The sequence below is a fragment of the Patiria miniata genome, unplaced genomic scaffold, assembly GCF_015706575.1.
Source record: "Patiria miniata isolate m_02_andy unplaced genomic scaffold, ASM1570657v1 HiC_scaffold_20, whole genome shotgun sequence".
Classification (NCBI taxonomy): domain Eukaryota; kingdom Metazoa; phylum Echinodermata; class Asteroidea; order Valvatida; family Asterinidae; genus Patiria; species Patiria miniata.
Window position 1 is genome coordinate 31,973,618 of NW_024037059.1, and position 26,384 is coordinate 32,000,001.

At 42.2% G+C, this 26,384-nt stretch overlaps 1 protein-coding gene and 2 long non-coding RNA genes across 6 annotated transcripts in view; 1 reads left to right on the forward strand and 2 right to left on the reverse strand.

The window, feature by feature from the left end:
• Positions 1 to 2,698: 2,698 nt before the first annotated feature.
• Positions 2,699 to 26,384, forward strand: part of LOC119728683 (ras-related protein Rab-23-like) — a 30,042-nt gene continuing 6,356 nt past the window's right edge. The window contains exons 1-4 of one of the 4 annotated variants that reach the window (XM_038201004.1): positions 2,699 to 3,054; positions 22,081 to 22,302; positions 24,105 to 24,226; positions 25,268 to 25,353. In XM_038201004.1, coding sequence (XP_038056932.1) covers positions 22,270 to 22,302; positions 24,105 to 24,226; positions 25,268 to 25,353 — 241 coding nt within the window. In that variant the 5' untranslated portion in view covers positions 2,699 to 3,054; positions 22,081 to 22,269. The remainder of the gene's footprint in view (positions 3,055 to 22,080; positions 22,303 to 24,104; positions 24,227 to 25,267; positions 25,354 to 26,384) is intronic. The other 3 variants (XM_038201005.1, XM_038201006.1, XM_038201007.1) reach the window with 3 other exon arrangements.
• Positions 6,581 to 7,755, reverse strand: LOC119728684. The gene is made up of 3 exons (XR_005271118.1): positions 7,412 to 7,755; positions 6,840 to 6,904; positions 6,581 to 6,697 (listed from the first exon to the last, which is right to left on the reverse strand). It is a non-coding gene; the product is annotated as an uncharacterized LOC119728684 (long non-coding RNA).
• On the reverse strand, positions 15,326 to 16,453 carry LOC119728685. Its single transcript, XR_005271119.1, has 3 exons — positions 16,150 to 16,453; positions 15,578 to 15,642; positions 15,326 to 15,435 (listed from the first exon to the last, which is right to left on the reverse strand). It is a non-coding gene; the product is annotated as an uncharacterized LOC119728685 (long non-coding RNA).

The following is a 26,384-nucleotide window of genomic DNA, read 5'->3' on the forward strand; positions in this document are numbered from 1 at the left end:
CCCCACCGAGATTTTGAGTTTCTAAAAAAATTATCATTGATCTAAATCTAAATAGTCGCGAATGATCCACATGATGACCACTGAGAAACGACCCTTCGACCGGCGACCGCGGACCAGTAAGCTGACAACCGGCGTGACATAGCGCATAATGATAATCTAAAATGCGTATTAACACCCACTGCACTGCTCGCTCACACCACGGAACACGTATTATAGACAGGTGGTTCGTGGGTCACACAGTTTCAGTCAGCGATATCACGCGAATCGGCCACGCACAAACTTTTTCCTCCATTCATATAAGCTAAATAATAATAATAGACCAATTAAAATTCCTTGAAATCAGTGGCGTAGCCACGGGGGGGGGGGGGGGGGGGGGGGGCGTGGGGGGGGGGCGCCCCCCACTGAGATTTTGAGTTTCTAAAAAAAATTATCATTGATCTACATGACGCCATGGGCGTCAATCCTGAGGGGACAGGGGGACTGGTCCCCCCCCCCCCTACTTTTTGAAGGGTGGGGGACACAATATCAAATGTCTCCCCCCCCCCCCAGATTTTTGAACTCGTGTCTCATTTACAGGGCCCTATTATGTACTACAATGTATCTTTTGCTTAGAAAATATTAGTTAAAGTGGTCAGAAATTGACTCAGATAGCACCACAGAGCATTTAGAATCCAAAATGTTTCGGGGCCCTTAAGCGGGCCCTTAAGCGGGCCCCGAACCCCACTCAGAATTCTGGTAGCTGGTTCAATGACTCCAACCTCGAAAACAATGTTCACAAAATTTTCTTATGCCTTTAGCTGAGAAAACCTCGAAAATTATGTTTAAATTATTATCTTTTGTGCTAAGATAATTATTGGTTAAAGTGGTAAGAAATTGCCTCAGATCACACCACAGAGCATCGAGAATCCATTTTTTTTTTTCGGTGCCCTTAAGCGGGCCCCGAACCCCACGCCTATAGCTCAGAATACCGATAGCTGATTCAATGACTCCAACCTCGAAAACGATGTTCAAATAATTATCTTTTGCTAAGAAAATATTAGATTAAGCATGGAGGAAAGTGGTAAAAAATTGCTTCAGATCACACCACAGAACATCTAGAATCCAATTTTGTTCGGGCCCTTAAGCGGGCCCCGAACCTCCACGCCGTAAGGGCTTCGCGCTTCGCGCTCGCATCAGTTCTGATCAAGGTATGTCCCCCCCACACTTTTGAGAAGTGATTGACGCCCCTACATGACGCCCCCCCCTATAAAATGCCCCCCCCCCCCCCCCCCCCCCCCCACTGAAAAATTCCTGGCTACGCCACTGCTAATGAATATATGCTAAAATGCGCTCCGGGCCGAAATCGGTCAACCAGGCGCTCTTTGCTGAAAGGACAACCATGCACGTGGGTTAGGTCGGGGAAAAAATCCCTGTCGAAATTTTCCTTGGAGATTGTCCAAGGTGTAACGTACATATAGTTACATGATGTAAGTGTTCAGCTAGAGGCTACTCGTGAAATGTCGACTGCTTCCAGACTTGAAGGTCACCTCAAACCCAACCTCGTTCCCAGTGCTTACTTTATTTCCAACCTAGTTTCCAATAGTAAGCCCTGGATAGGAAACTTTTTTCCTGTATCCTGATTCGATACCGCAATTGGCTAGTAATGGATTGTTATCGTGTACTTGGTGTTGTTATTCACAACGTGCAGTACGTGTTTTCGCGATTATTCGTCCTGTCCACGCCTTCTCGAAAATACTCATTCACTTCTCAATTTGTTCATATTTATATGAAATGTGATACTATACATGTTGTACTCGATAAGATCGTAACAGTTAAATTAAATAAATCGTGTTTTCGTAACTCACGCCATGCTCGCGCTGCGACGAATTGACTCTGCTTTTACCCCAGACACCGCATACAAAAACAAACGCTAATGTAACGCACAAGCAGGCACCAGACTATTCCTCATTTGCATACGTGTTCAAAAATCTTGCACAATGCAAATGATCCAATACCAGGGTGAGAGAGCAGGTAGTGATGGGCGCGTACTGCTCGACACCCTGGGGACGAGGTTGCCTCAAACCAGTATTGACCGTGACGTTTGGGCATCGATGATGGCGAGTTATTTCACTGACATGAAGTTTACAAAGTTCCGTTTATAATTTAACATTTCAATCATATACTAAGCATATTTTCTGAGAAACTCAACGCAAAATGCCTTTTAGGGTGCACGAATTACATTGCGCCATGCAGCTTGTAATCGGATTAGCTTTGCCTAACAACCGGCACCGTACGCTTTGGCGTTCGCAACCACACGGCAATTGAAAGCATTTTAAAGTACGGACGCTGTCGAGCTACCGTGCAGTAGCCTGGTTGATAGCGTGATGAGCTATGGATACAAAGATCCCTGGTTCGAATTACGTTGTCGCTGCTCATTTTTCATCGACTGTTTTTCTTCTCTGAATTTATCGTTGAGATAATTTATTTTAAGGGAAAAAAAGAGAAGGAAAACCTAAGTGTCTTACAACGATTCAAAGGAAAACTGAATTATGCAGGACTTTGGAGCATCCCGCCAACGGAAAAAAAAATCGCGGGCGGGCGAACCGGGGAGGGAGCTCCGTATTCCCAAATGTGCGCCTCGGATGCCTTTATCTAAACACCGTCTTTAATGTGTACAGCCGAATCTTGGTAAAGTGGATTATTTAGGGGTACAGTACTGTCAAATATTATTATATTTGTGTAGCGAGTACGCGAATTTTTCACGAGAACAAAAATGTGATGTATTTTGCAATGTCGGGAAAGTCGATGTCGTGGAAAGCGATGTCGTGATGTTTCTTCAGGGCCACCATAGGCACCAGACTAATACATCACATGATTCAAGCATGCACGCAGTGCCTGGGCAATATACTGCATGTACTGACGTGACGTGACTGGGCTAGGCTCGGCCGATTTGGTTGACATGGTTGTGGAGTAAACTTGCGTGAGTTTTTATTATCATTTTTGGTTGAGAGGCGTGAACTGGTATTGCATTTCGCAGATTTTTTTTCAAATGTAGGCTACGTACGTCCAAAGCGGGTAAGTACAAGTATGTTACACACAAACACTCGATTGAATTACCAGAGTAACATTGTTTTTGTATCAAAAGTAAAAAACAAGTTTGGGTTTGCCCGATGACACTGTGATTCGCATGCAAAGGCCAATGCTGTCCATGCAAATGTCGGTAATCCTTACTTTTAGGACACCTCTATTTTGTATGAGTTCTGTTCAAAACTGACTTTTGCAGATGACTGTCCAGTACCAAAGTGACTTTTGCAGGCTAAAGAAGTCTTTTTTCTTAAGACAAACTCATGTTAGTTAGAATTTTGAAAGCACTTTCAAAGAAAATGTGACTTTCCTACATTTTTTTGCAGTTTGCCATCTTGCTTTTTTAATATATTTTCTGTTTGTCATCGTCGTAACCCCTCATAAATCAAAGCCCTGACCAACTCGTACGCGTGAGTATAGACTAGCAGCCGTAGCACAAGCATGACAAGGGATTTTACTGAAACCGTAGGTTCGGGCGTGTAGGAAATTAGGGTCGGTCAGTTGTCCAGCACATTCTTTTTTTGTTAAGTTAAGGGGATTATTTTGTGTTACTGAGTGGTCCCAATTAGTTAATTTTTAAATCAGCTTGTTTGCTCATAACAAAAAAGTTATGATTTGTTTTCCCAGACCGCTGACTCGCACACTGTCCGATCCTTGCTCACACCGTACGCCATACGACAAGATAATGCCACGTAGTGAGAATTTAAATCATATAATGTTCGCTGCATTTGTAGACTTCCAACAACTGCTAAAGTGGCCCCGCGCTATGAGTAAATCAAATCGTTGTATGTCTTGACAAATTCTCCACACTAGCTGCGTGGTTGGAAGTGCATGCCGTAGCATTGCACTACACATCGGTCGCAAAATGGATCTTTTTAAAAAAATTTATCATTGAAACTTATGAACTTGAACATCGTTGCATTTATGGAATTTAAAATTGTTGAAAATACATATGGCTACAATCACAGTCATTCAGTCATACAATGGGACTGTGATAAATCGTTAACTTTGGCGTGTGTTTTGGGGTAAACTTCAAGTTGGCGATCGTAAACATTCGGTCCGCGTACGAGTTGGCTGGCGTACGAGTTGGTTCGCGTACGAGCTGTCCTGTTTCCGACCGGACCGGGGCGGTGAGCGTACCGGGTAGGTACCGTGTGGGTGGCGCCAGAGGCCGGCCGGGAATCGCCGGCCGGCGGGCTAGCTAGCTACGCACATGCAACGGTAAATCCCAACGGCGGGATCGGGAGAACACCATGAACACACGAGGCTCTTATAAGCCCAGCGCCGCGCCTCAGACTCCGGGCCCGGCCCCTTCCCCGTTTAGCACTGTATGCGCGCGCTCCATTGTATAATTTTGTGGTAGATTTTTACGAAATGCCTAGACATAGGGAATTCGGCCTTTTTTTGTTCTTTTTTTAACACCCTAAAAATTGTTTCCTTTGAAATAGAATGACACAACAAAATGACTGTTAAATCATTTTTATACAACTAGCGTTTTGGAAATATAACAATTTAAAGGCATAGTCCATCATTTGTAATTTGTGCATTTTGTTCGTTTGAAGCAACAAAAGTGCTCAAAATCTTAAGAAGGGTGCTGAACAACTAACCTGATGAAGTTTCAGCTAAGCTTCAGCTGTATATTTCGAGAAAAACAACATTCTAGGATCTCGATTTCAAATCAAAAGTTGCTGAATCATGTTTTGAATTGGGCCTGAATTCAGCGTCCGAGACACATTCTCACTGAGCCGATTGCAGCTTAGACTTGAAATCAAGTCTGTAATGAGTGGTTTTAATCGCTTCCGCCGCGCGTGACTGCCAAGCTCTGTGCCGGAAGTACGACGTATCGCATGCTGTCCTAGTAGCGGGGACGATACGTACATTATCAACCCCATGCGTGTGCTCTGTGCATTACAGACTTGATTAACTTGTTGTCAGTTTGTGCATAGGCAATGAGACTTGCTACCAAAATTGGACGGAGCAGTCTGATTGGTTAAGGATCAAGAAAATATGAATATTCAACAGGCATCTCTTAGCTGATGCGTTTTGGCTTGCACGACAACACACACCAGTTTACATACACACCTGATTATCGCGGCATGTTAGTGGAATCGTGTTAGTGTAGTCTTCACAAAACATTCTCAATCGCTTACATCAAATTTCTTCGGATTTCCTATTGCCCAACGTTAAAATGGAGGTGTTGGAAGCTAGCACCGAAAGGTATAGAGGTTCCATTGACCATGGGTTGCGAAAACTGGGGATTTCCAGTGCTCTGAAACCCCAACAAACTGAGGCAATCACAAGTTTTTTTTATTGACGGCAACGACACCTTCGTGAATCTACCAACCGGGTACGGGAAATCCCTGATATACCAGCTAGCCCCTTTCTGTATCAACTTCATAAAGGGTCTGAGAACTTTTTTTATTTTTACTTGCACAAAATTGTCTTGAAACATGACATTATGGTCACAATTACAAATGTAAAAATAGAGAAACCGCGAACGAGTTCGTTTTCAGGGTGATTAGTTTTGATTTTTTGAAGGGGATTTACAATTTTTTACTAACAGTTTTAACTTCCATAATTACTTAAATATTACTCCTTTTTATTCAAAGACAGTTGCAAAAGTACTAATATTATCTACAATGTTATACTCTTTTTTACTGTAATTTTAAAAATAGGACTGCCAAATCAAATGGAAACTTCAAATGATCGTGTAATAATTACCCCTATATTTATAATGGATGTTTCTTCATGAGCCAGATGGGCTACCATTGGCCCTCGCTATGGAAACGTCATACATTGCAGTGGCTGCATATATGAATATTCGCTTGAAAACGTCTTAGTAAAGTCGTTAGACACAGACTGACCATGCCGCGCGGTAGTACATGACTTTTGCATGAATGGTTGTAGCGCTCACGTTGCATGAACGGCGGTGGTATGTGGATTCTGGTGCTGACGTTGCATGAACGGCGGTGGTATGCGGATTCTGGCGCTGATGACGGACATAAACCACTATAGTCTAACGACTTGTCATCAAGTCTAATTGCAGCTACGCGCTTCGCCGAATAAAAAAACAAACTACTAACGGAAATTTCCAACGGTGCTTCTTAAGACGCACCGTTGGAAAGGCCTTCTTTTGTTGATTTCTTTAAAATGACAGCTTGCCAGAAAGAATAATTTCACAGGGAGTTTAGTCCCCTACTGTCTTTCAACCAAGTATGTTTTTCAACAATGATTACGCCAGTTACTTTTGGGATAGCTGCAAATGATGGACTCTGGCTTTAAACTGCAAAATCCAGTAAAAATATTCAGTCATTTTTAGTGTCAAAATATGTTTATTTTTATAACTCTAAGTTTTCAAAACCGAACAAAATTTTAAATATCATTTGAATCCCTATTAAGGGCAATTCCACGGTAACGGAAGGACGTTTTCACTCATTATACAACATTTCAAATGTGTGTATGTAGTAATCCCACGTTGCCATGGAAATAGGTTGTTGAAAGTTTGAAGATCAACGGGAGGGGAAGTTGTTCCCAGAGATGGTAAGGGAGAGCAGATAATTCGAAGGAACGTCACTCACACACACAGACCAGGACGGTGGTTCAGATGTTTTATTTTGCGTCCAATTTATTACCCCTGTGAACAATTACACAATCATATTAAAAGTTTAACTAAATTATACAGACTTCAGTATAAAGAAACAATCAACATAACCTTTGAATTTAATTCCCTAATAATAATGGACAATTATAAAGGCGTGCAGACTAGGTGCACTCACCCAACACTTGTTCTTGTCAATGTAAACAGCCGGCCAGGGCTGGCTCTCGCCTCGCTTCCCTCAAACTGTGAAATAATTGGGATAGCCTACGTTACACTTTTTCAGTCGAGGTCCCCACTTTGTTACAGGATAGTCCAAGCAATAGACTGAAAAATATGGTCAAAACTATTAAATGTAAAGATCCTACTTGTGAGCAATTAAATAAGAAGGCAGGGATTCTGATGTGACACCATGTGAATATCATACACTATGTTTTAATTATAAACCCCCTGATACAGCACTACGACTTGCAAAGCTGTCCCAAGCCACGCATACTGCGCGGCTGTACACTGCGTACAGCGTACGTGCGAGCTACACGGAAACATTAGTACATGTAGTACACAAGTCGCCATTGTGTTTATTTGGCCAGAGCATAGCGTCAGCAAACATTGGATTTTGGCCCTTTTTGGGAACTATGTGCCCACCAAAATATCTCCCCATGATTCACACAATTATTGCGGACACACGTATTATATCAACAGATCTGAAAAAGTATTTCTAAAGACTAAAAGAGAATAAAAAGAGACCCTCACCAGAGATGTCCTTCTGACTTTTGTCAAAGCGACGCTGAAAGAGACCGAACGATGGCAAACTTATGTATCACTGCGCTTTGTTTACATAAACATAGCTTAATGAAAGAGAGCCTAGTATGAAATATATCCCCTTGAAACTAGATAAATTGGGATTTCCTTAACTACCCCACATAATGGAATCATTACAAAATCAATTAATACAAAAGATCTTGTAGTTATTTGAAGTAAAGTGTGGGTCTATTTTCCAACGGCGCACGGACACCTTTGATTAGACCGTGCAGAGCACTTTGCGGCGGCAACTCCCTATTAAAGGAGCACGCTGCGCTATCATTAAAGGGGCAACTAGTCATTATCAAATCCCCACAATTTCCCCGCTTTAGAACCATAGTATGGTAGACCCAAGCACCAAAGGTGCAATACTTAACAAACATGAATTGCATCAAGATAAAACACTTGGCAAAGTTTACACAATAAACACCATTAGAAGCGAAGAACGATTAACACATTTTCCGTTTTGGAACTTGAAATCTAGAATTAATATTCAAAATGACTATATCTGCATACATCAACATAAATCTCAAAGATTAAGTGTGCACCTGTACACTATTTTCCTCATCACAATTGACTTAGACAACCACATCGATCCCAAATCATCTTTCGCTAGAAAGGGCAGACACCTTCAGGCATTTTCACCTGATTTTTTTTTCTACTCCATATTTCAGTGTGCGTGCAAGAAATCTGAATCTCTCGTCAGTTCAACATTTCACATTAATATGTGAACAATAAATTCTTGTATTACAATTACTAAACCTTGAACAATAACACTTCAAAATGACAAAATTATGTTATAAGCCTACGCTTAAAGAGAGAGCAGATACTATTGTTAGCTACTGTGTCCTCAGCTGATGCTTGGGCACACTACTTGGTGAGTGTGGGTAAAACCCTGCCTCTCAGTTTATAGAGAGTGTCCACTCTGCATAAATTTCACAATTACATTTATTCACTTAACAGCTTGCTATTCAGCATCTAGGTCTTTAAACCCAACAATGCACTCCTCAGGCCTTTGCAATACTTTTGCATACCAACTTCATTTAGGTGGCAGCCATCTTTCAACCATTTTGGATGGTTTATACGCTTCTGGACAAATGTCTCGACTGAAGGGTATCCCACGTCCATAGCCCGCTTGAGCAGTAAGTTAAAGCGATGCGCGCGATGATTAAACGTACCTACGGATACTTGTCCAGGCCGGTTTGTCCCGGAACGTTGTATGACTGAAAGCATCACAATGCGCTTGGGCCTGATATCTTCAATGCGCAGCAAATCCAAAAATTCAACAGAACGCCGAACAACCACGCTTGGAGAATTCTTCCGGTTGCACAAATCATTGGTACCTAGATCTACACATAAAGTGTCAACAGTGCGCGCTTTAAGTCTTCGCAAATAGAAACTAGGATTTCCTAGGACCTTTTCGAATGTAAGTCCCGAATAACCGTCAGTCTCCAGACTAAACCCCTCAGGAAGACCTACTAACTGTTCAAGTGGTACACAGCGTCTATGTGCCTCTCTACGAAGCCTGCAGGGGAAAGAGTGACCAAACAAGATCGCGGATGTCCCTTCTGCCATCGCAAGTCTGCCCTATAATGCATAAAATGGCCTAAATCTGGGCCTCTGAACAATATTCACATGAACAATTTAAGAAACAAACAACAACATGTAGCTAAATCAGAAAGATATAGTACTATCCTAGAGTGACGTGCGGGAAAACTCCCACGTCTCGCAACACCCAAGAGAAGCAGGCTGTCTCTTCTGATGTACTTCTGTGCCCACACTGTACTATAATTCTTGTGGCAGTTTAACTTCGAAACTTTCTCAGGGAGTCGTCGACGGCAGGCGAACGGTGCACCAACCTGTGGAGAACGGGAAAATTATAAAAAGAATAAGTAATCATCATGGAGGCAACGATGTTGTAGCCCGCTAAGCAGGCATCCCCCGATTACTTTTAATTATGATATCTACGTGACTGCACCGCACCGTTCGCGCCTCTTGGCAATGCGTTTAGATCTTCTTGGGGCGCTTGAAACGTTGTCCTCTCTCTTGATGGTGTTATTACACCTGGGCAAGGTAGGGCAGTTGGATTCGTTTTCTGTCGTTGGAATGAAAAGACTCTGTGGGATTATCATTAGTTCTTCGTCGGAAGAAGATTCGTTGTCTACTTCGTCCTCATCATCGGAAGACTCAACTATAGGTGGCAATACCTCGAAGGTCGTCTCAGGTACCTCTAACTCTCCCCTTGGATCCAGGATGACCATTTTGCGATTCAACCACTTCTCGGCGCCACCATAAATTGGGCGGACTGCCAGCAGGTCTTTCTCCTCGTTAGATTTCACAACAATGTACTGCTCCTCATGGAATGCATCACTCAATTTATGCCTGCCTGTGAAAGCACATTTCTTTACAAGGACTCTGCTTCCCACTTTGATCGGTTCACCCCAGCTACGAGAGTCATGATTTTTCTTCCTGGATTCGGCTGCCTTGAGAAGACGATCTTTGGTGATGTCATACGCCCGTTGAATCAGCTGAGCTTGCTGCTGTACGAAGTTATCGCTGTGGTCCTGTTGGGCATTGCCGATCAGATGGTCCAAAGGAATCGTTGGTTCTCGTCCAAACAGTAAGGTATACGGTGTAACACCCGTAATGCCATGTGGCGTGGAGTTGTAGATGAAGGTTAGATGTGATAACAGCTCGGGCCACCGCATCCTCTCTTTGCTGTCTAAAGATCGAATGAGAGAACAAAGCGTTCTGTTATAACGCTCCGTCTGGCCATTCCCTTGCGGGTGATATGGGCTCGTTCGGGTCTTCTGCACGCCGTACAACTTGCATAGTTCCTTAACCAGGTTACTCTCGAAGTTACGGCCCTGGTCAGAGTGGATTTGAACAGGGATCCCATAATGCGAAAACCACTCCTCACGTAACACTCTTGCAACAACTGGTGCAGTTTGATCTTTGCACGGGACTGCCATTGCATACTTAGTGAAACAATCAGTCATTACAAGGACATGTTCAAAGCCACCCCGACCTCTCTCAAGCTGAAGAAAATCTATCGCGAGCCTCTCCATGGGTTTGAAGGCAAGTAGATGGCGCATCGGGGGCCTCACCGTTGGTGTTGGAGCTTTGGAGACTGTGCATCGGAAACACTTACGAATATGCTCCTTCACATGCTTACTGATTCCCGGCCAAAATGCGCGTCTCCTTAACAGTGACTGGGTACGACTCACCCCCTGATGCCCCCATTTGTCATGAGCAGACTCCAACATAGAATCTCGTAGTTTCCTAGGAACCAAGAACTGTAGAAGTGGGCCCAACACAGAATCCTCCACTTGTCTGTATAGAATGCCATTTTTCTCTATTAATCGAGGCCACTCTCTTAACCAACCACTCAGGCCAGGGGACCTTGCATCTCCATTCTGTTCTTCCTGTCCTGGTTCCCATCTGATCGACCAACGCCTCCAGATCTCTCCGAGTTCATCGTCCTCCCTTTGTAGCAGACCAAGTTCCTCGGAAGAAAATGAAGGCAATACTGATGAGGTCTGACCATTAACCTCAGTCGTTGCTTGAGCCTGTGTCTGTTCAAGAACACGAACTTCCCTAGGAATAAATGTGCCTCTGACTTGTCCTTGAAGGACCTCCTCGGTTCCAGCCGGGGTTGCATGTGACGGATGACGACTGAGTGCGTCTGCACAACGGTTTGACTTTCCTGGGCGGTACCTGATTTCCATATCAAATGGTGCTAGTTGAGCGACCCATCGCTGTTCGGTGGCCCCAAGCTTGGCAGTTTGGATATGAACGAGCGGGTTATTGTCTGTATACACCACGAAATGAGTCCCAAGGAGATAGTCCCTAAACTTGTCAGACACGGCCCACTTTAATCCTAACAACTCGAGCTTGAAGCTTGAGAGGTCTGAGTAGTTCTTTTCAGCACCTCGCAAGCTGCGACTGGCATACGCGACGGGATGCCTCAATCCGTCTTCCCCGACTTGGGTGAGGCATGCACCTAAGCCCTTCAATGATGCGTCAACTTCCAACGTGAACTCCTTACTGAAACAAGGATAGGCTAATACAGGAGCTTGACACAAGAGCCCTTTGAGTTCTCTGAAGGCCAAGTCGGCCTCCTCTGACCATGGGAGAGGTCGGCTGGACTTCCCCGCTTTTTCATTGGTCTTGTTGGTCAGCGAGTGCAGTGGGCCGGCAATAGCCGCAAAGTGAGGTATGAAGCGTCTATAATACGACGCAAGCCCCAGGAAGGACCGCAGCTGCTCACTAGTCTGAGGGACTGGCCACAACGCAACTCGCTCCACCTTGTCTGGATCTACGGAGACTCCCAAACTGTTAACAACGTGCCCCAGATGCTTCACCTCTGTCTTGAAAAGTTGACACTTATTCCCCTTCAATTTCAAGCCATGAGAAATCAACCTCTCTAATACCAGACCAAGTCTTGTCAGATGCTCCTCGAACGTCTTAGAGAAAACAAGAATGTCATCCAGGTATAACACTAGCTGGGACAAATTCAAATCGCCAAATATGACCTCCATAATTCTCTGAAAAATGCTGGGACTGTTACATAAACCTTGAGGCAGTCGGTTGAACGAGAACAACCCCCAGGGAACCCGAAAGGCTGTCTTGTCAATCGAGTTCTCGTGCATGGCAACCTGAAAATACCCATGGGCAAGATCAAGAGATGAGAAACACCGCGACCCACCCAGTGCTTCCAAGGTCTCCTCTATGCGAGGTAAGGGAAACGAATCTTTTACTGTCAGAGCATTGAGTCTCCGATAATCAATACACAGACGGACCGTGCCGTCCTTCTTTCTGACAAGGACGACCGGACTGGCATATGAACTTGCAGTCTTCCGAATAACTCCCTTTGCTAGCAAATCTTGAAGCAACCTGCGGACCTCAGGCATGAGATGTGGTGGAATACGCCGATATGGCAAGTTAACTGGCTTGTCGCTCGTGACATGTATCTGGTGTGGAATGAGATCACATTCTCCAAGGTCAAAAGGCCCTTTGGAGAAGGCAGCATCATGCTTTCTGATCATTTCTGCCACTTTAGCAGATTCCTCTCTGCTGAGACCATCTAAGTTAATCCCCGGAGGCAAGAGGTATTGCGTCCCATCTGGAAATATGAATTCCTCCCGTGACTCACACGACGGCCCACTAGTGTCCGCCTGCTCCTTAGCACTGGTGATCACAGACTCTGTGCCAGTCTGGGGTTGAAATATGTTACACATATTATCTTCTCCCTCACTGACCACATTCTGGACAGAAACCTCCAAACCTTCTGCTGTATACTGCAGACAAATCTTCTCCGAAAATTGAACTTCATCGACTGTGGCAATTTCAAAACATGCTGGGATGGTCACCTCTGGACCATTGTTACAAATTAGGACCTCCATGGTACTTTCCTCACTAACCTGTTGCACACCTTCGACAACATGTATATTGGACAACTCTGCTTCGTCCAACGACCAAGAACCTAGAGGTATTGTCCTGCCATCCTGTAAACACAAAGGGATGGCTTTCACTATAATGTGCTCACAGACGGCCGGAAGTTTCTCTAGTCGACAAGACACTAACTTCGCTGTACAGGATGGAAGAACCTCAGTTCGCTCCGTCCTTAATAGCGCTCCTGCTATGCTCTGTGAATCTGCAGGCCTGCAAGATTTCTCTAACTCATCAACACCTAACCACTGCAACGCAATATCCCAATCACTGCCAGACGGCCCAGACGGAGTTACTCCCATGGAATGAATTGCCCTTAATACATTGCACCCTAACAAAATAGGGAATTCCCTTCTCCGTTCGGTCAGTGAAAACTGGTCGGACATCACCAAGAAACTCGCATCTACCAATGACCCCAAAACCCGGATAGTAGTGTCTAAGTACCCCTCAATAGGTATCTCCAAGTTATTCGCCCCATAGACTTTTAAGAGCGTTCCTACTGTACCCAATTCTCCGGTACTCCCGGCCAAATGCTGGTGGTAGAACGTGGATGAGATCAAGGAGGTCTCTGCGCCAGTATCTAGTACACATTTCACAGTTTTACCGCCAATTTCAATACTGGCCGAAGGACTGTGAGCAATTAATTTTCGGTGCAACTCCTCCTCACTCACTGAAGGTCTCCCTGATCTCCTCCCACATCCCTTCCCAGCATTAGCCCCTACACTTAAATTATCTCCGGGCACATTGCTTTCCTCTACCGTCGTGCCCGCTAAGGCAGAGGACTGGAGTTTCCCTGGGTGACATTTGGCATTTCCTTTTGTTGCGCTTCTTCTTCCGCTTTGCGTTTTCTGCAATAGCGGGAAATGTGCCCCACTTTCTTGCAGTAGTTGCATGTATACCGCGCATTCGACTTTTGAGCAGAAGCGGATATTGCAGAGTCCAATTTTTGCGTTAACACACTGGTCAGATTCTGAATTTGACTCGCTGCTTCTGATTGTGCTTTCGCCAAATTGTCTAGCTTCTCCAAAATCAACTTGTCCGAAGCCGCCATTTTGGGCGACCCGTCGCTGCTAGGCTTCGCCACCGACGCTGCTTCGAAGTGGTCACTTTCTCCCGCTGCGACTAAAGTAGAGCGGACCTTGGGTCGACGGGCACTATTTTCATCCACTTCAGGCAGCAAGGCAAGTGCGTGTTCCCTGAAATGGAAGAACTCGAGTTGAGGCTTTTCTACTAGAATACGGCGGAGTTCCCTGCGCACCGATATGTCTCTAGTTCCCTTTACAAATTGTTCCTTTAATACCCCATCGCGCAACAATCGTAGTGCAGCACGTTCTTGTTCACCGCAAGCTTGCTCCATTCTATCATGGAGCCTCATAAGCGCTCTGCTGTAGTCCGCGATTGATTCACCCTCAAGTTGCATGCGCGCGTACAATGCGCTTGTTAGTGAGGAAACGCTCTCTAGCGGCCCAAACCGGCTTTGGAGGAGGGAAGCTATTTTTGCAATGGTGTTCCGTTCTCCCACAGGAGCACATAGAATTTCTTCTTTTGCTACACCACTCAAATGATCTATGACAGCTCCCACTTTTTCTTCATCACCCAGCCCCAATTGTCTCCCGTATGCATTGAACTCATCTAGCCACTCATTAATAGTCAGTTCCCCGGACTTCCTTGGTGGACCACAAAATTTAGGCACGCTAATTTTTGGACTGCGTGTAATTTTAATGTTTTGAAGTGCACCAGCGAGGGTCGCAGCCAAAGCTTCATTAGATTTAGCTAGTAACTCTGCAAGCCCTTCATTCAACGCCATGGTTAGAGTATTTCTAGTTCTGCAACAATTCGACATGGGACCAGTTAATGCGTGTGTATGATTTACTGGCACGGTTTACATATACATACATGTACATCACAGAAACATACAATTTAGAACAAAAATGTCACTACACCCGAGCAATTGAATTAATTCACAGAGTTGTGCCAGACGTTACACATCAACTTGCAAACTTATACAAGTCTGGCCTCATTAATCAATCAATAACTCTAAAAACGCACAGACAACTCGATTTTCTTCTCAGTTTTAAGAATGTTTCATATACCAATGCCTAAAAAAAAGGCATACACAGCATCATATATTCAACACGGTCTATACTATCCAATTATAACTACTTTCTTCCATATAAAGTTTCCTGAAGAAAAATGTAACCTGTCGAATACATGCGTGTCAATTCTTAACCTGAATTCATTTACATTTTACATGTAAGAATCGAGCAATACAACAATACAATAAATTTGACAGAAGCGTTGGGGGCAATAATTAATTTTTCCACTCTCCAATCCTGTCTACGACGCCACTTTGTAGTAATCCCACGTTGCCATGGAAATAGGTTGTTGAAAGTTTGAAGATTAACGGGAGGGGAAGTTGTTCCCAGAGATGGTAAGGGAGAGCAGATAATTCGAAGGAACGTCACTCACACACACAGACCAGGACGGTGGTTCAGATGTTTTATTTTGCGTCCAATTTATTACCCCTGTGAACAATTACACAATCATATTAAAAGTTTAACTAAATTATACAGACTTCAGTATAAAGAAACAATCAACATAACCTTTGAATTTAATTCCCTAATAATAATGGACAATTATAAAGGCGTGCAGACTAGGTGCACTCACCCAACACTTGTTCTTGTCAATGTAAACAGCCGGCCAGGGCTGGCTCTCGCCTCGCTTCCCTCAAACTGTGAAATAATTGGGATAGCCTACGTTACACTTTTTCAGTCGAGGTCCCCACTTTGTTACAGGATAGTCCAAGCAATAGACTGAAAAATATGGTCAAAACTATTAAATGTAAAGATCCTACTTGTGAGCAATTAAATAAGAAGGCAGGATTTCTGATGTGACACCATGTGAATATCATACACTATGTTTTAATTATAAACCCCCTGATACAGCACTACGACTTGCAAAGCTGTCCCAAGCCACGCATACTGCGCGGCTGTACACTGCGTACAGCGTACGTGCGAGCTACACGGAAACATTAGTACATGTAGTACACAAGTCGCCATTGTGTTTATTTGGCCAGAGCATAGCGTCAGCAAACATTGGATTTTGGCCCTTTTTGGGAACTATGTGCCCACCAAAATATCTCCCCATGATTCACACAATTATTGCGGACACACGTATTATATCAACAGATCTGAAAAAGTATTTCTAAAGACTAAAAGAGAATAAAAAGAGACCCTCACCAGAGATGTCCTTCTGACTTTTGTCAAAGCGACGCTGAAAGAGACCGAACGATGGCAAACTTATGTATCACTGCGCTTTGTTTACATAAACATAGCTTAATGAAAGAGAGCCTAGTATGAAATATATCCCCTTGAAAATAGATAAATTGGGATTTCCTTAACTACCCCACATAATGGAATCATTACAAAATCAATTAATACAAAAGATCTCGTAGTTATTTGAAGTAAAGTGTGGGTCTATTTTCCAACGGCGCACGGACACCTTTGATTAGACCGTGCAGAGCACTTTGCGGCGGCAACTCCCTATTAAAGGAACACGCTGCGCTATCATTAAAGGGGCAACTAGTCATCATTATCAAATCCCCACATGTATAACAGACACTGTTATTAGTTACAGCAAACAAATGTCACAATGGACCGATCCAGTAAGCCCCTCCCACTGCGCACTTGGCAAATTAACACGTGCTCCTCTCCAATGCCACGCTGCATGTTCCTGCCGCACGCATCATACGCGCGTGCACGCATGTCAGACTTTAGTGCACGCATGTCGGACATAAATCACGGCTGTGATTGGTTAGAATACCATGGGGCGGTGCTTACTGGATCGGTCCATTGTATTGCTGTAATGCTACCTTCAATTTCCACACTTTTCGGGGGGCATGAATACCTCTTGTTCATGAATTATGAATATTAATGAGGTCGGTAACAGAAGGACAGTAAAACGGACGAGGGTTTTCCAACTTACAAGTGTTTTGCATAAACTCTGTGAATTTTATGGGGCAATTATATTTTAAAGGTAGGAAATGGAATCCCTGAAGCTTTAACTATCCGCTCCGTTCACAAGTACCCCCTCACCGGCAAAGGAAGTACAGTTGGGGGTGACCGACCGACGCCATCTTGCCTGACTGCAATTCATTTGCGGCGAAGCGCGGCCACTGCGTGTAAATAGAACAAATCCCCTGGTGTACGTGCGTCACACACAAGGAACGGTACGCATTAACCAGCGAAATGTCCCGCCCATGAGACATCGTTGTTAGGTAAAAGGGCGCCCTCTTTTGGTAGCCCACGGAGCTCATACTATACCACCTTTCATTTGAATATTAGTGTTTCGGTAATATAATTACAACGTCTTAAGTGGATTGTAATTTGGTAACGGAAGGACGGTAACGGAAGGACAAAAGGTTTACTCAATTATAGCATGAACAAAATGTGAATTTACACTAACTATACAAGTGAAACAAATTGCTGAAATGTGTAACTGAATGTGAAATCAACAATATGCAGACCTGGCATAAATTATTATACCCAAGAAACTATTGAGATAAAGATAGGTGCCTGCTAATTAATGATAATAAATGAAAAACGAAAACAACCAAAAAACACATAATTCACGAACACAAGACCACTACAGAAATAGACTTTAAACCCATCACCTCAATCCTTAAAAGTTGAAATACACAGTATTTGAACGCTTGAGTATATTGGTTACATGTTCACCATATTAACTTTTAATAGTAGGTTCAGTGGTTTATCTGAAGGGTTGGGGGGGGGGGCAACCAGCCTACATTTAAGTTAAAAACATCTACCAGTAGACCTGATTGCATCAGAATCATTATGCTTCAAAACAATTTCAATTTTTAGGTGTTGCTTTTAATTGAACTCCATATTCAATGTTTGAAATCAAATTATAACAAATTAGAGTACTGGTAGTAACAATAGTTAACTTATAAACATCCAAACTGAGGTTGTTGACTTAGGCATAATTTGTAAAAAATTGCACCTCACATGTCTTAGACATGTAAATTGTATGAAAGTACCCAATAGTACCTTCTGCCATCTCATTTTTGACTTGACTTGCTTCTGGAATGGCTTCACAGAAATTGTATCTTTGCCTATTGTCCAAATTGAATGACGATGGCAGCAACTTTATGATTTGATTTTCTGCAACCACTCCATGCATAGAGTACATAGACATACATGTACATACATGTACCGTGTACATTGTACATGTTGTACATGCCTGTGCCATCCTTTGTAATGAACACCTTGCCCTGCTTATACCACCTTTGTGAAGGTGGGTCACATCAATGTCCTTTTAATGCTCATTATACAGGTACATGCATGTATTTGCAGTGATTTTCATTTTTCAAACATGAGCACAAATGTCGTAACATTTGATGAAATTAACATTTGTCCTTCTGTTACCGTCCTTCCGTTACCAATTTGGTAACGGAAGGACGTGATGTAATTAATTGTAATTAAAAAACAAGAAGTACAGCAGTGTCAGTTATAATGTCATATTGAAGGCCTACCTAAACTTGCTTTACATAACAACTTTCATTGCATTCATACTGCAAGTTTTTAAAATAAATCAAAAATATGTATTTTTTTCGGTAACGGAAGGACATTTTCGAAGGCTGAAATATTAGAAGTCACTGAAGCGAAACACATTACGTAACACGTAAAAAAAATTTCAGTCAGTTTTCCATGACCTATACTTTCTCATGACAGAAATTGATGGCATTAGTACATATTTTTGTGTGTGTAATGGTAGAATACTTTCATATCCCTATTAATCACATTTTGTTCATAATTAAAACAGGATTATTACATAATCCTATTTCGGGGTACCGAAATGTATCAAAAATTAAATTCCGACTTCAAATCTTGAAAATATAGACTTTTAGCTTTCATTTGACACCAAATTTGTTTAAGTCACATGCATTTGAATTTTTTAGTGTCATGTCCACTTTGGTGTGGAATTGCCCTTAAATAAACATCCATTTGATTTTTGAATCAGATTTTTATCTCTCATTACAAAAAAGTTATGATTTTGTTTTCCAGTTCAATGTACGAGGTCACAGCCCTGTCCTGGCCCACATGATCGGGACCAGACAAAGTCAGATGGCCCGCCGTGACACACGGGCAAAATACAGTTCCAATCCCGCTTGGCACAACGCGGCAACAAAGAACATGCGTACGCGTAATCCGCTGTTTCCACATGCCAGACATAACTATTTACCCATTATTTTTTTAGAAAAGGGAAATTAATTGACAAGTATACATCTTTTATAGATGAATAATGATTTTACTCTTGGATTTGAATGATCGTAACAAGGTAAAACTTCGGCACCCATTTTTACAAAGTTGCAGATATGATTTCGGAATTATTTCGCCAGCCTCTAGATGCCATTATGGGCATGTCGAAAATGCCCTTTCCCCCCCTCTTTTCCTCCTCGTATTTTGGTTTGAAGCGTTGGTTTTCAAACAATCCAGATTGGCTGACAACTGTTAAAAAAAATATGTTTTTAATGAATTACATTTAATTTGGCGTAAGGGACATTCATCTCAAGTATTATCGGTTCCAATGTGACGAAGGGATGGACTTCGAACGTAAAGTTTTTAGGTCGATGAAAGTTAGTGAACAATGAGCAATACAATTTAAATCAGCAAACGTTACAATAATACAAACATCTGTTCCCTTATCTTATGAATATGTGCGGCAAATCGCAGAATAGTAAACAAACCACAACTTCAGTAATATACGACACTGCGTTCCGTGATTTTTTTTACACGACTCTCTCTCTTCGTGAAAACAAGGACACTTTTTTATGCATAATACCATTTCAATGGAAGTCAGTAATGTTGAAAAGACTTGAGTCTGGAACTGAGAAACTTTTCGAATTTTTTTTGAAAATACTTTGATGTGTACAGTACATTCTTTCCTATCGGAGGTGCCGAGTTGGTCAGGTGCCGAGCCAGCTAGGTGCCGAGTTGGTGTTAGTACAGGTGCCGAGTTGGTGGGTGCCGCGTTGGCAAGGTGCCGAAGTGACTGGATACCGTCCATGCAAGTGTTTGGCATATAGACTAAAGCTAGGCCTATATTACATATATTAAATTATTAGAGTAGAGGCGAAGCGCTAACTCTCCATTCAGGCGGAGACTCTCCATTCAGGCGGAGACGCTTTGAAGCCGTCCTGGGCGCAGTGCGTGTTTGTCAGTTTATAGGACATATGCCTCTGTTTTGCTGCGCTGTACGTCAGGCCACACATCTGGTTTTCCAACCTACTGAGGAGTTCAGTCCAAACTCCAAACACTGGCGCACCCTTTTTTGGATTGTTTTTTAAATACCACTGTATATGGTTGTATTCTATGATTTCTCATCTTTTGCCCTCCGGGTAGATAAGGTGATCTTTCTTCAAATTTTTCAAGAAATTTAGACATCTTTCTGGAGTTCATATGCGCCAGTTTTGGACTAAACTCCTCAGTGGATTGGGAAACCAGGCGTGTGGCCTAACGTACATCGCAGCAATACTGAGGCCACACAAGTGGGGCTAGAAATTAGATGGATTGAATTTTGAAAATGTGCTCTAATTATGCAATGCGCAAGTAGAACGTACGCAAACAACTTAAGCGAGTCACGGTAATCATCCGCAGCGGAGACGCGCGCTGTTTGCGCATAGCAAAATAAAACGCTCATTTGCTGATCGTGCGTTGCGGTTTTGGGGAAGGGGCGTATCAGCTTCGATAACGCACCTGTATAGAATAAAAACGCAGATATATGCAAATGGCCGTACGAAAGACGTACACAATTTCGAGTTGGGTTTGTGCACAAACGTCATGGATGCGCCTAGACCCCTGAACGTGGCTTGTAAACTATGCCATGCATAACTTCACTTGACATTTGCATACTTTTAACAGTATAAACCTAACCACCAGGTTTCAAGACAATCGGAATTACCCTAATATGTGTTTTGACAAATCACATTTTTGATGACGTCATCGTGACGTCACACATTTTTCAAAAATTGTATTTATATACCTTTTACCTAACAAACCTAATACAAAAATAATTTTGAACTTATCATGTTGGGTTCGAGAAATATGGTGATAATCTTCAAAACTTCAAAAATCGATATAAATCACACGATGAGGTCATGGTGACGTCAGCTCAATTTTTATCTATAACGCATCCCGGCTTACCTACATACCAAGTTTCAACCCAATCAGACTTAAGACACTTCCGGTTTGGATCGGAAGGAAGGGTCACGTGATTTGGCATGCAGGAGATAAAATGAAGATACTGGATTATTCCCACGAAATTCAAGTTCAGCTGTGTCACGGTTGATTTTATATTAATTTTCAAAGATTAAATATATTAATCTTTAATTGCATGTAATTTGATACATGATGACGCCATAATGACGTCACCTCAATTTTTACCTATAACACATCCCGGTCTACCTATATACTGAGTTTCAACCCAATCAGACTTATACTGCTTTAGATAAAGGGTATTAAAGTTTGCACATTTAAGATGACGTCAAGTGACCCATGATGACGTAATCATGACGTCACTCTTCGGGACACAAACTCACTGTCATCGTATTGTGTGACACCAAATTAAATCTACACACAGCCCAATATATTCGGACCCACACGCATGTACATGTACGGTACATGGGACTCAGATAAAACTCCTGCATGACAATTGTCACTAAAACTACTGTCTAAACAGCTATAGATGTGTTCGTCCACAAACACAAGTCTAGTGTTTCATTCATCATGCATAAGGTTCAAATTAACCCTCCTGCTGCTTAAAAGGTCACAAATGGTCAAAGTTTCCTTCCACTTCCCCTGGTATACTTTTAACACACCAATGGGTCACTTGACCAATATTGACCCAAATCAAATTAGGTTTTGCCCTTCACCGACGAAATAATTCCGTCTTACATGTCTTACAATATTGACCCAAGTAACAGCATGGCTCAGAATGCATGTTTCCAAAGTTAATTAATAAAAGGCAGTAAAACTCTATGTATTGTCAGTGTGATAACTCTCTGTAGTAAAGTCAATTATGGATGGTGTGTGGATTTTGTATTAATTCCAGATAAGTGCAGTGTTATGCTTATGTATACTGTATTTTTCAAGGAAGACTTTGCATCAGCCATTGAACATAAATGGCCACGTAGCAGCCTTTACACTTTACAAGTGACAACTCATCAAGAAGACGGTCCTCGGTCAGACGTTACGTCAGACACATTCTTGACTTTGACCAACACTCACGTGATTCTCCTGCTGTCCTTCTTCAAAGCAACACACCGAATAAACTGTTCAGAAATGAAAGAAGAAGATGTGGAAATTGCCATCAAGGTATTGTATATGTGCTATGTTTCCATAGGCTATATACTATTCACTGGGAAGATTAATCCAAACAGTCAACAATTCACACACAAACAAACGTGTTCACATTGTCGATTGATCGTGGACGTCCTGTTGTCCCTCTTTTGTTTGTACACTAACTTTTTAGGAAGACTCCCATAGGTTTTGTACACTACCCCAATCACGGACGTATGCTGGGAATCATGGGATATAGTTCTCTTTTGTTCTCTGGAATTCCACGATTTGAAGATGAACTCGCCCACTACTACATGTATACTCGGTCAAACTGAATATGAAAGAGCAGAGGGTTTCTACTGTACAGGGTGTCTCAAAATAAAGTATACCCATTTTTAAATGTAAATTATCAGAAATATACTAAATATTTTAGAAAAGATGCAGCCACAAGGAAAAATGCCAGGATGTCCTCTATCCAGTGATGTTAATCACCGTCACCAAAAGCTCTGCCAAATGATGCCCCACAGAAACAAGTCTGTGTGGCAGTGCTCAATGATCCCACCACACCCATCTGAAAGTTCAACTTTGCTGTCTTGTGGAGATCAGCTTCATGTGTGATGATGGCTTCATTAGACAGGCCTGTCCTACCTTTAAATTATTACAGAGCTGACAACTTTGAGTAAGAGCTGAGAGTGAGAATTTGGCGATGGAGCTTGATCAGAAATATTGTGAAGCGTGGAGCTCTAACGGCATGGGGTTCGGGGCCTGCTTAAGGGTCGCGAACAATTTTGGATTCTAGATGCTCTGTGGTGCGTTCTTAGGCAATTGCTGACCACTTCAACCAATTTTTTTTAAGCAAAAGGTCATCATTTAAACATCATTTTCGAGTTTGGAGTCGATATATTTCGTCTTTTTTTTAGCGTGAGAAATCCCATGTGGGCTGAGAGCATGAGAATAACCTGAATTGCGTGAGTCTCACGCTCAATGCATGGGAGTTGGCAGGCCTGCTGTTATGTTACAGCTAAAGATAACATCTGTCTGTCCGATGCCACCCAGGTTAAAACTTGTCACAGCGCTGATTTTGACCTCTTTCGTAAATGACATGTTTGCTCAGTAATTGGCAAGGAGGTACTGAAATTAATGCCATTGGATAGAGGCTATACCTGCCTTTTTCCTTGTGGTTGCCTCTTTCTGAAATATTCAGTACACTTCTGATAATTTTACATTTTAGAATGGGTATATTTTGAGACACCCTGCATATGAAATCCTGTCAGATTCACTCACTGAGATTAAACAGTTGGGAAACACAGTGTATAATATAATACATATAAATTGTCCAATGAAGTCACTTAAAAAATGACCTATAACCTATTAGCACAGACCGTATCATAACACGGTGAATAACTTGAGTATTTTAGAAAAAAATATGAAAAATCAATTTTTCCGGTGAAACAAGAAAAGTGCCTATTAGAAACTGAATTTGTCATAATGACCCTTTTCCTTGCATTGTGTCTGTCCATGTTGCATTCTTGTACGTACATATAGCACAGAAAAAAAGTCATGTTATTTTCTCAAATTTAGAAGATATCATCTCTTGTATTTTCTTGTCCTAGTCACTTTCAACTAAGCAAGGTATAGGAAAAAACTAAAGAAAACACTAGCTCATCTTTTACCCTTCATATGCAACATCCATAAACTTATCTAATTGGCCCATTAGTGTGGAATTGCTATATACATTCGGTATCTATACAGTACTTACCATACTTCATTTACTTGAAGCCAGCATTTATAAAAATGATGCCAATGAATAATTGATTTAATTGTTCCTTTTGTTTTAGGTTGTCATTGTTGGCAATGGAGCAGTGGGGAAGTCCAGTATGATCCAACGTTACTGCAAAGGCATCTTCACCAAGGATTACAAAAAAACCATCGGTGTAGACTTTCTGGAAAGACAAATACAGTGAGTAAAACTATGGGCTCCGCGCACCAACAAAAGAGCATGCTTTATGACTACTTTGAGTCGTGTGGATGGGACACACTGCTTAGAATTTATAACATTTAGAGTAAGCACAAATTAGTCTAACCAACTGAAAGACATGGGTTCCAGGGCCCACAGGGCTTCTAATAAGTTTTAGAATATATTCATATTGTGTCAGCCTCGACTCCATGGTCGCGTGCGCGTTCCTTCACTAACCCCTGGCCCTGATGAATATGTAAACAACGCTAACCTGCTATTCAGAGCGTACTGCGCGCGCATTTCGAAGACTGCACGCCCTATAGGGCGCTCGCGCGCTATGCACGTCGCGTCACGTACGAACACATTTTTTTTTCAAAACTGAGCGATGCCTGTACGATATGGATTACATGGTAGCCTCGTTTTTGCCCCCAAAAACCTATATCTTTGGTTGTAAAGGGACGAAAGAGGTACGTACGTTTAATACAAATCTTTGATGAATAACGCGACGTTGAATCTAATGTTTGAAAGGATTGATTCTTCAAAAAAAAAATTTGAACATTTTAAACATGGCATTGCGCGTTAGATACATCGACTGCAGTCCTAATTTAAATGTGCCACTATTTGGCACATTTAAGGCACATTTAAATTAGAAAATTCACGCAAGGCATGATGGGAAACAACATGATGCATCAAAATCGTACCCATGGAAACGAGGTTGATATTGTGTGGTACAAATTTAGCATTGCAGTCAAATTAACTGGTTGGTGGCATACTTTGAAGACTGGCACATGTTAGATTTGGTCTTCAAACATGTGCAAGACCCTTATCTCTAGGGATTAATGGAGTCGTGGCTGTCAATGCTAACGTGTATATACGTAATTTTCATTGTTTAAGTTACAGGCCACCTTTTGAGTATGTCTGAGATGAAACATTTTATTGTCTTTTTGCCTTCTTTGTTTTTTTTAACATTACAATATTTTGTTTTCATACCGGAATTGTTTGTCATGAGCAGTGTTGTATTAATGTTCCTGTTTATTATTGCAGAGTGAAAGAAGAAGATGTTAGATTGATGCTGTGGGATACAGCTGGTCAGGAGGAGTTTGATGCCATTACAAAGTCTTATTACAGAGGTAAGACAAGCATTCATATTTTGTTCACCACATCAATGGGGAAGGGACAGTGGCATCTACAAAATCTGAAATGTTACCACCGTGCCAAAAGAAAGTTCTGCATATTTAGTTGAAAGGTTGCAACATTTTCTAAGAAATTTTTGTTTTGCACTTGTTATTCACATACAGACATACTGAGAAAGAATGTCAGTGGTTTATGCAATATGCTTATACAATTGTGGTCGTACATGTGGATCATTCTATAAATTTAGGGTCCAATATGTGACATTTTTCCTGTCCCTGTTACTTTGGTAAGCCTACTTGGTAATTTGCAAATCAAGTGTTATTAAGAATGACTTCAAATATTTTGTTTATATTTGTTGGGTAGGTAGTTTGCTATACATAATCACTCTTGGAGGACAACTGCTTTAATCCTAACTCCATAGGCGTTTTTGCTAGGATGTAACATCAATCCTGCAAAATCCTCCAACTGCCTGCATGTAAAAATAGCATACACGTACAGCCTCAATCCTGCAAAATCCTCCGTTATTTCTTGAATGCGGTCCTTGGATGGGTGACCACTGCCTCAATCCTGCAAAATCCTCCAGCAATCACTGTCAATATGTTGAGGCAGAGCCAGTGACATCCTGGAGCAGTGCGGAGGATTTCAAGTATAATCTAGGCCTAAATTTATGCACGGCTGAGCATAAACAACACAAGGTCCGGCCTCAGACCTTGACACAGTGCATCCTCGAAATCAGCCACATACTTTTGCCATAAAGCCTCAATCCTGCAAATTCATCAATTTTGCAACTTGGATTATGGAGGATTTGGGAAGGTTAGCAGTGTTCTCCAACCTGTAAAAACAACCTGGTGCCCCGCCAAGCTTTCTGAGGTACCCGCCAAGCTTCAAAAGCTGCCGCCAAGCCCAAAAAGTTGCCCGCCATGCTTAAAAACAAGGAAAAAATAATAAAAAAGACAAACAAGTGGGACTACCCTTACCTTCCTGGGTATATTTTGGCCAGCAACTCTGCCAAAAGCAGTAACATGGA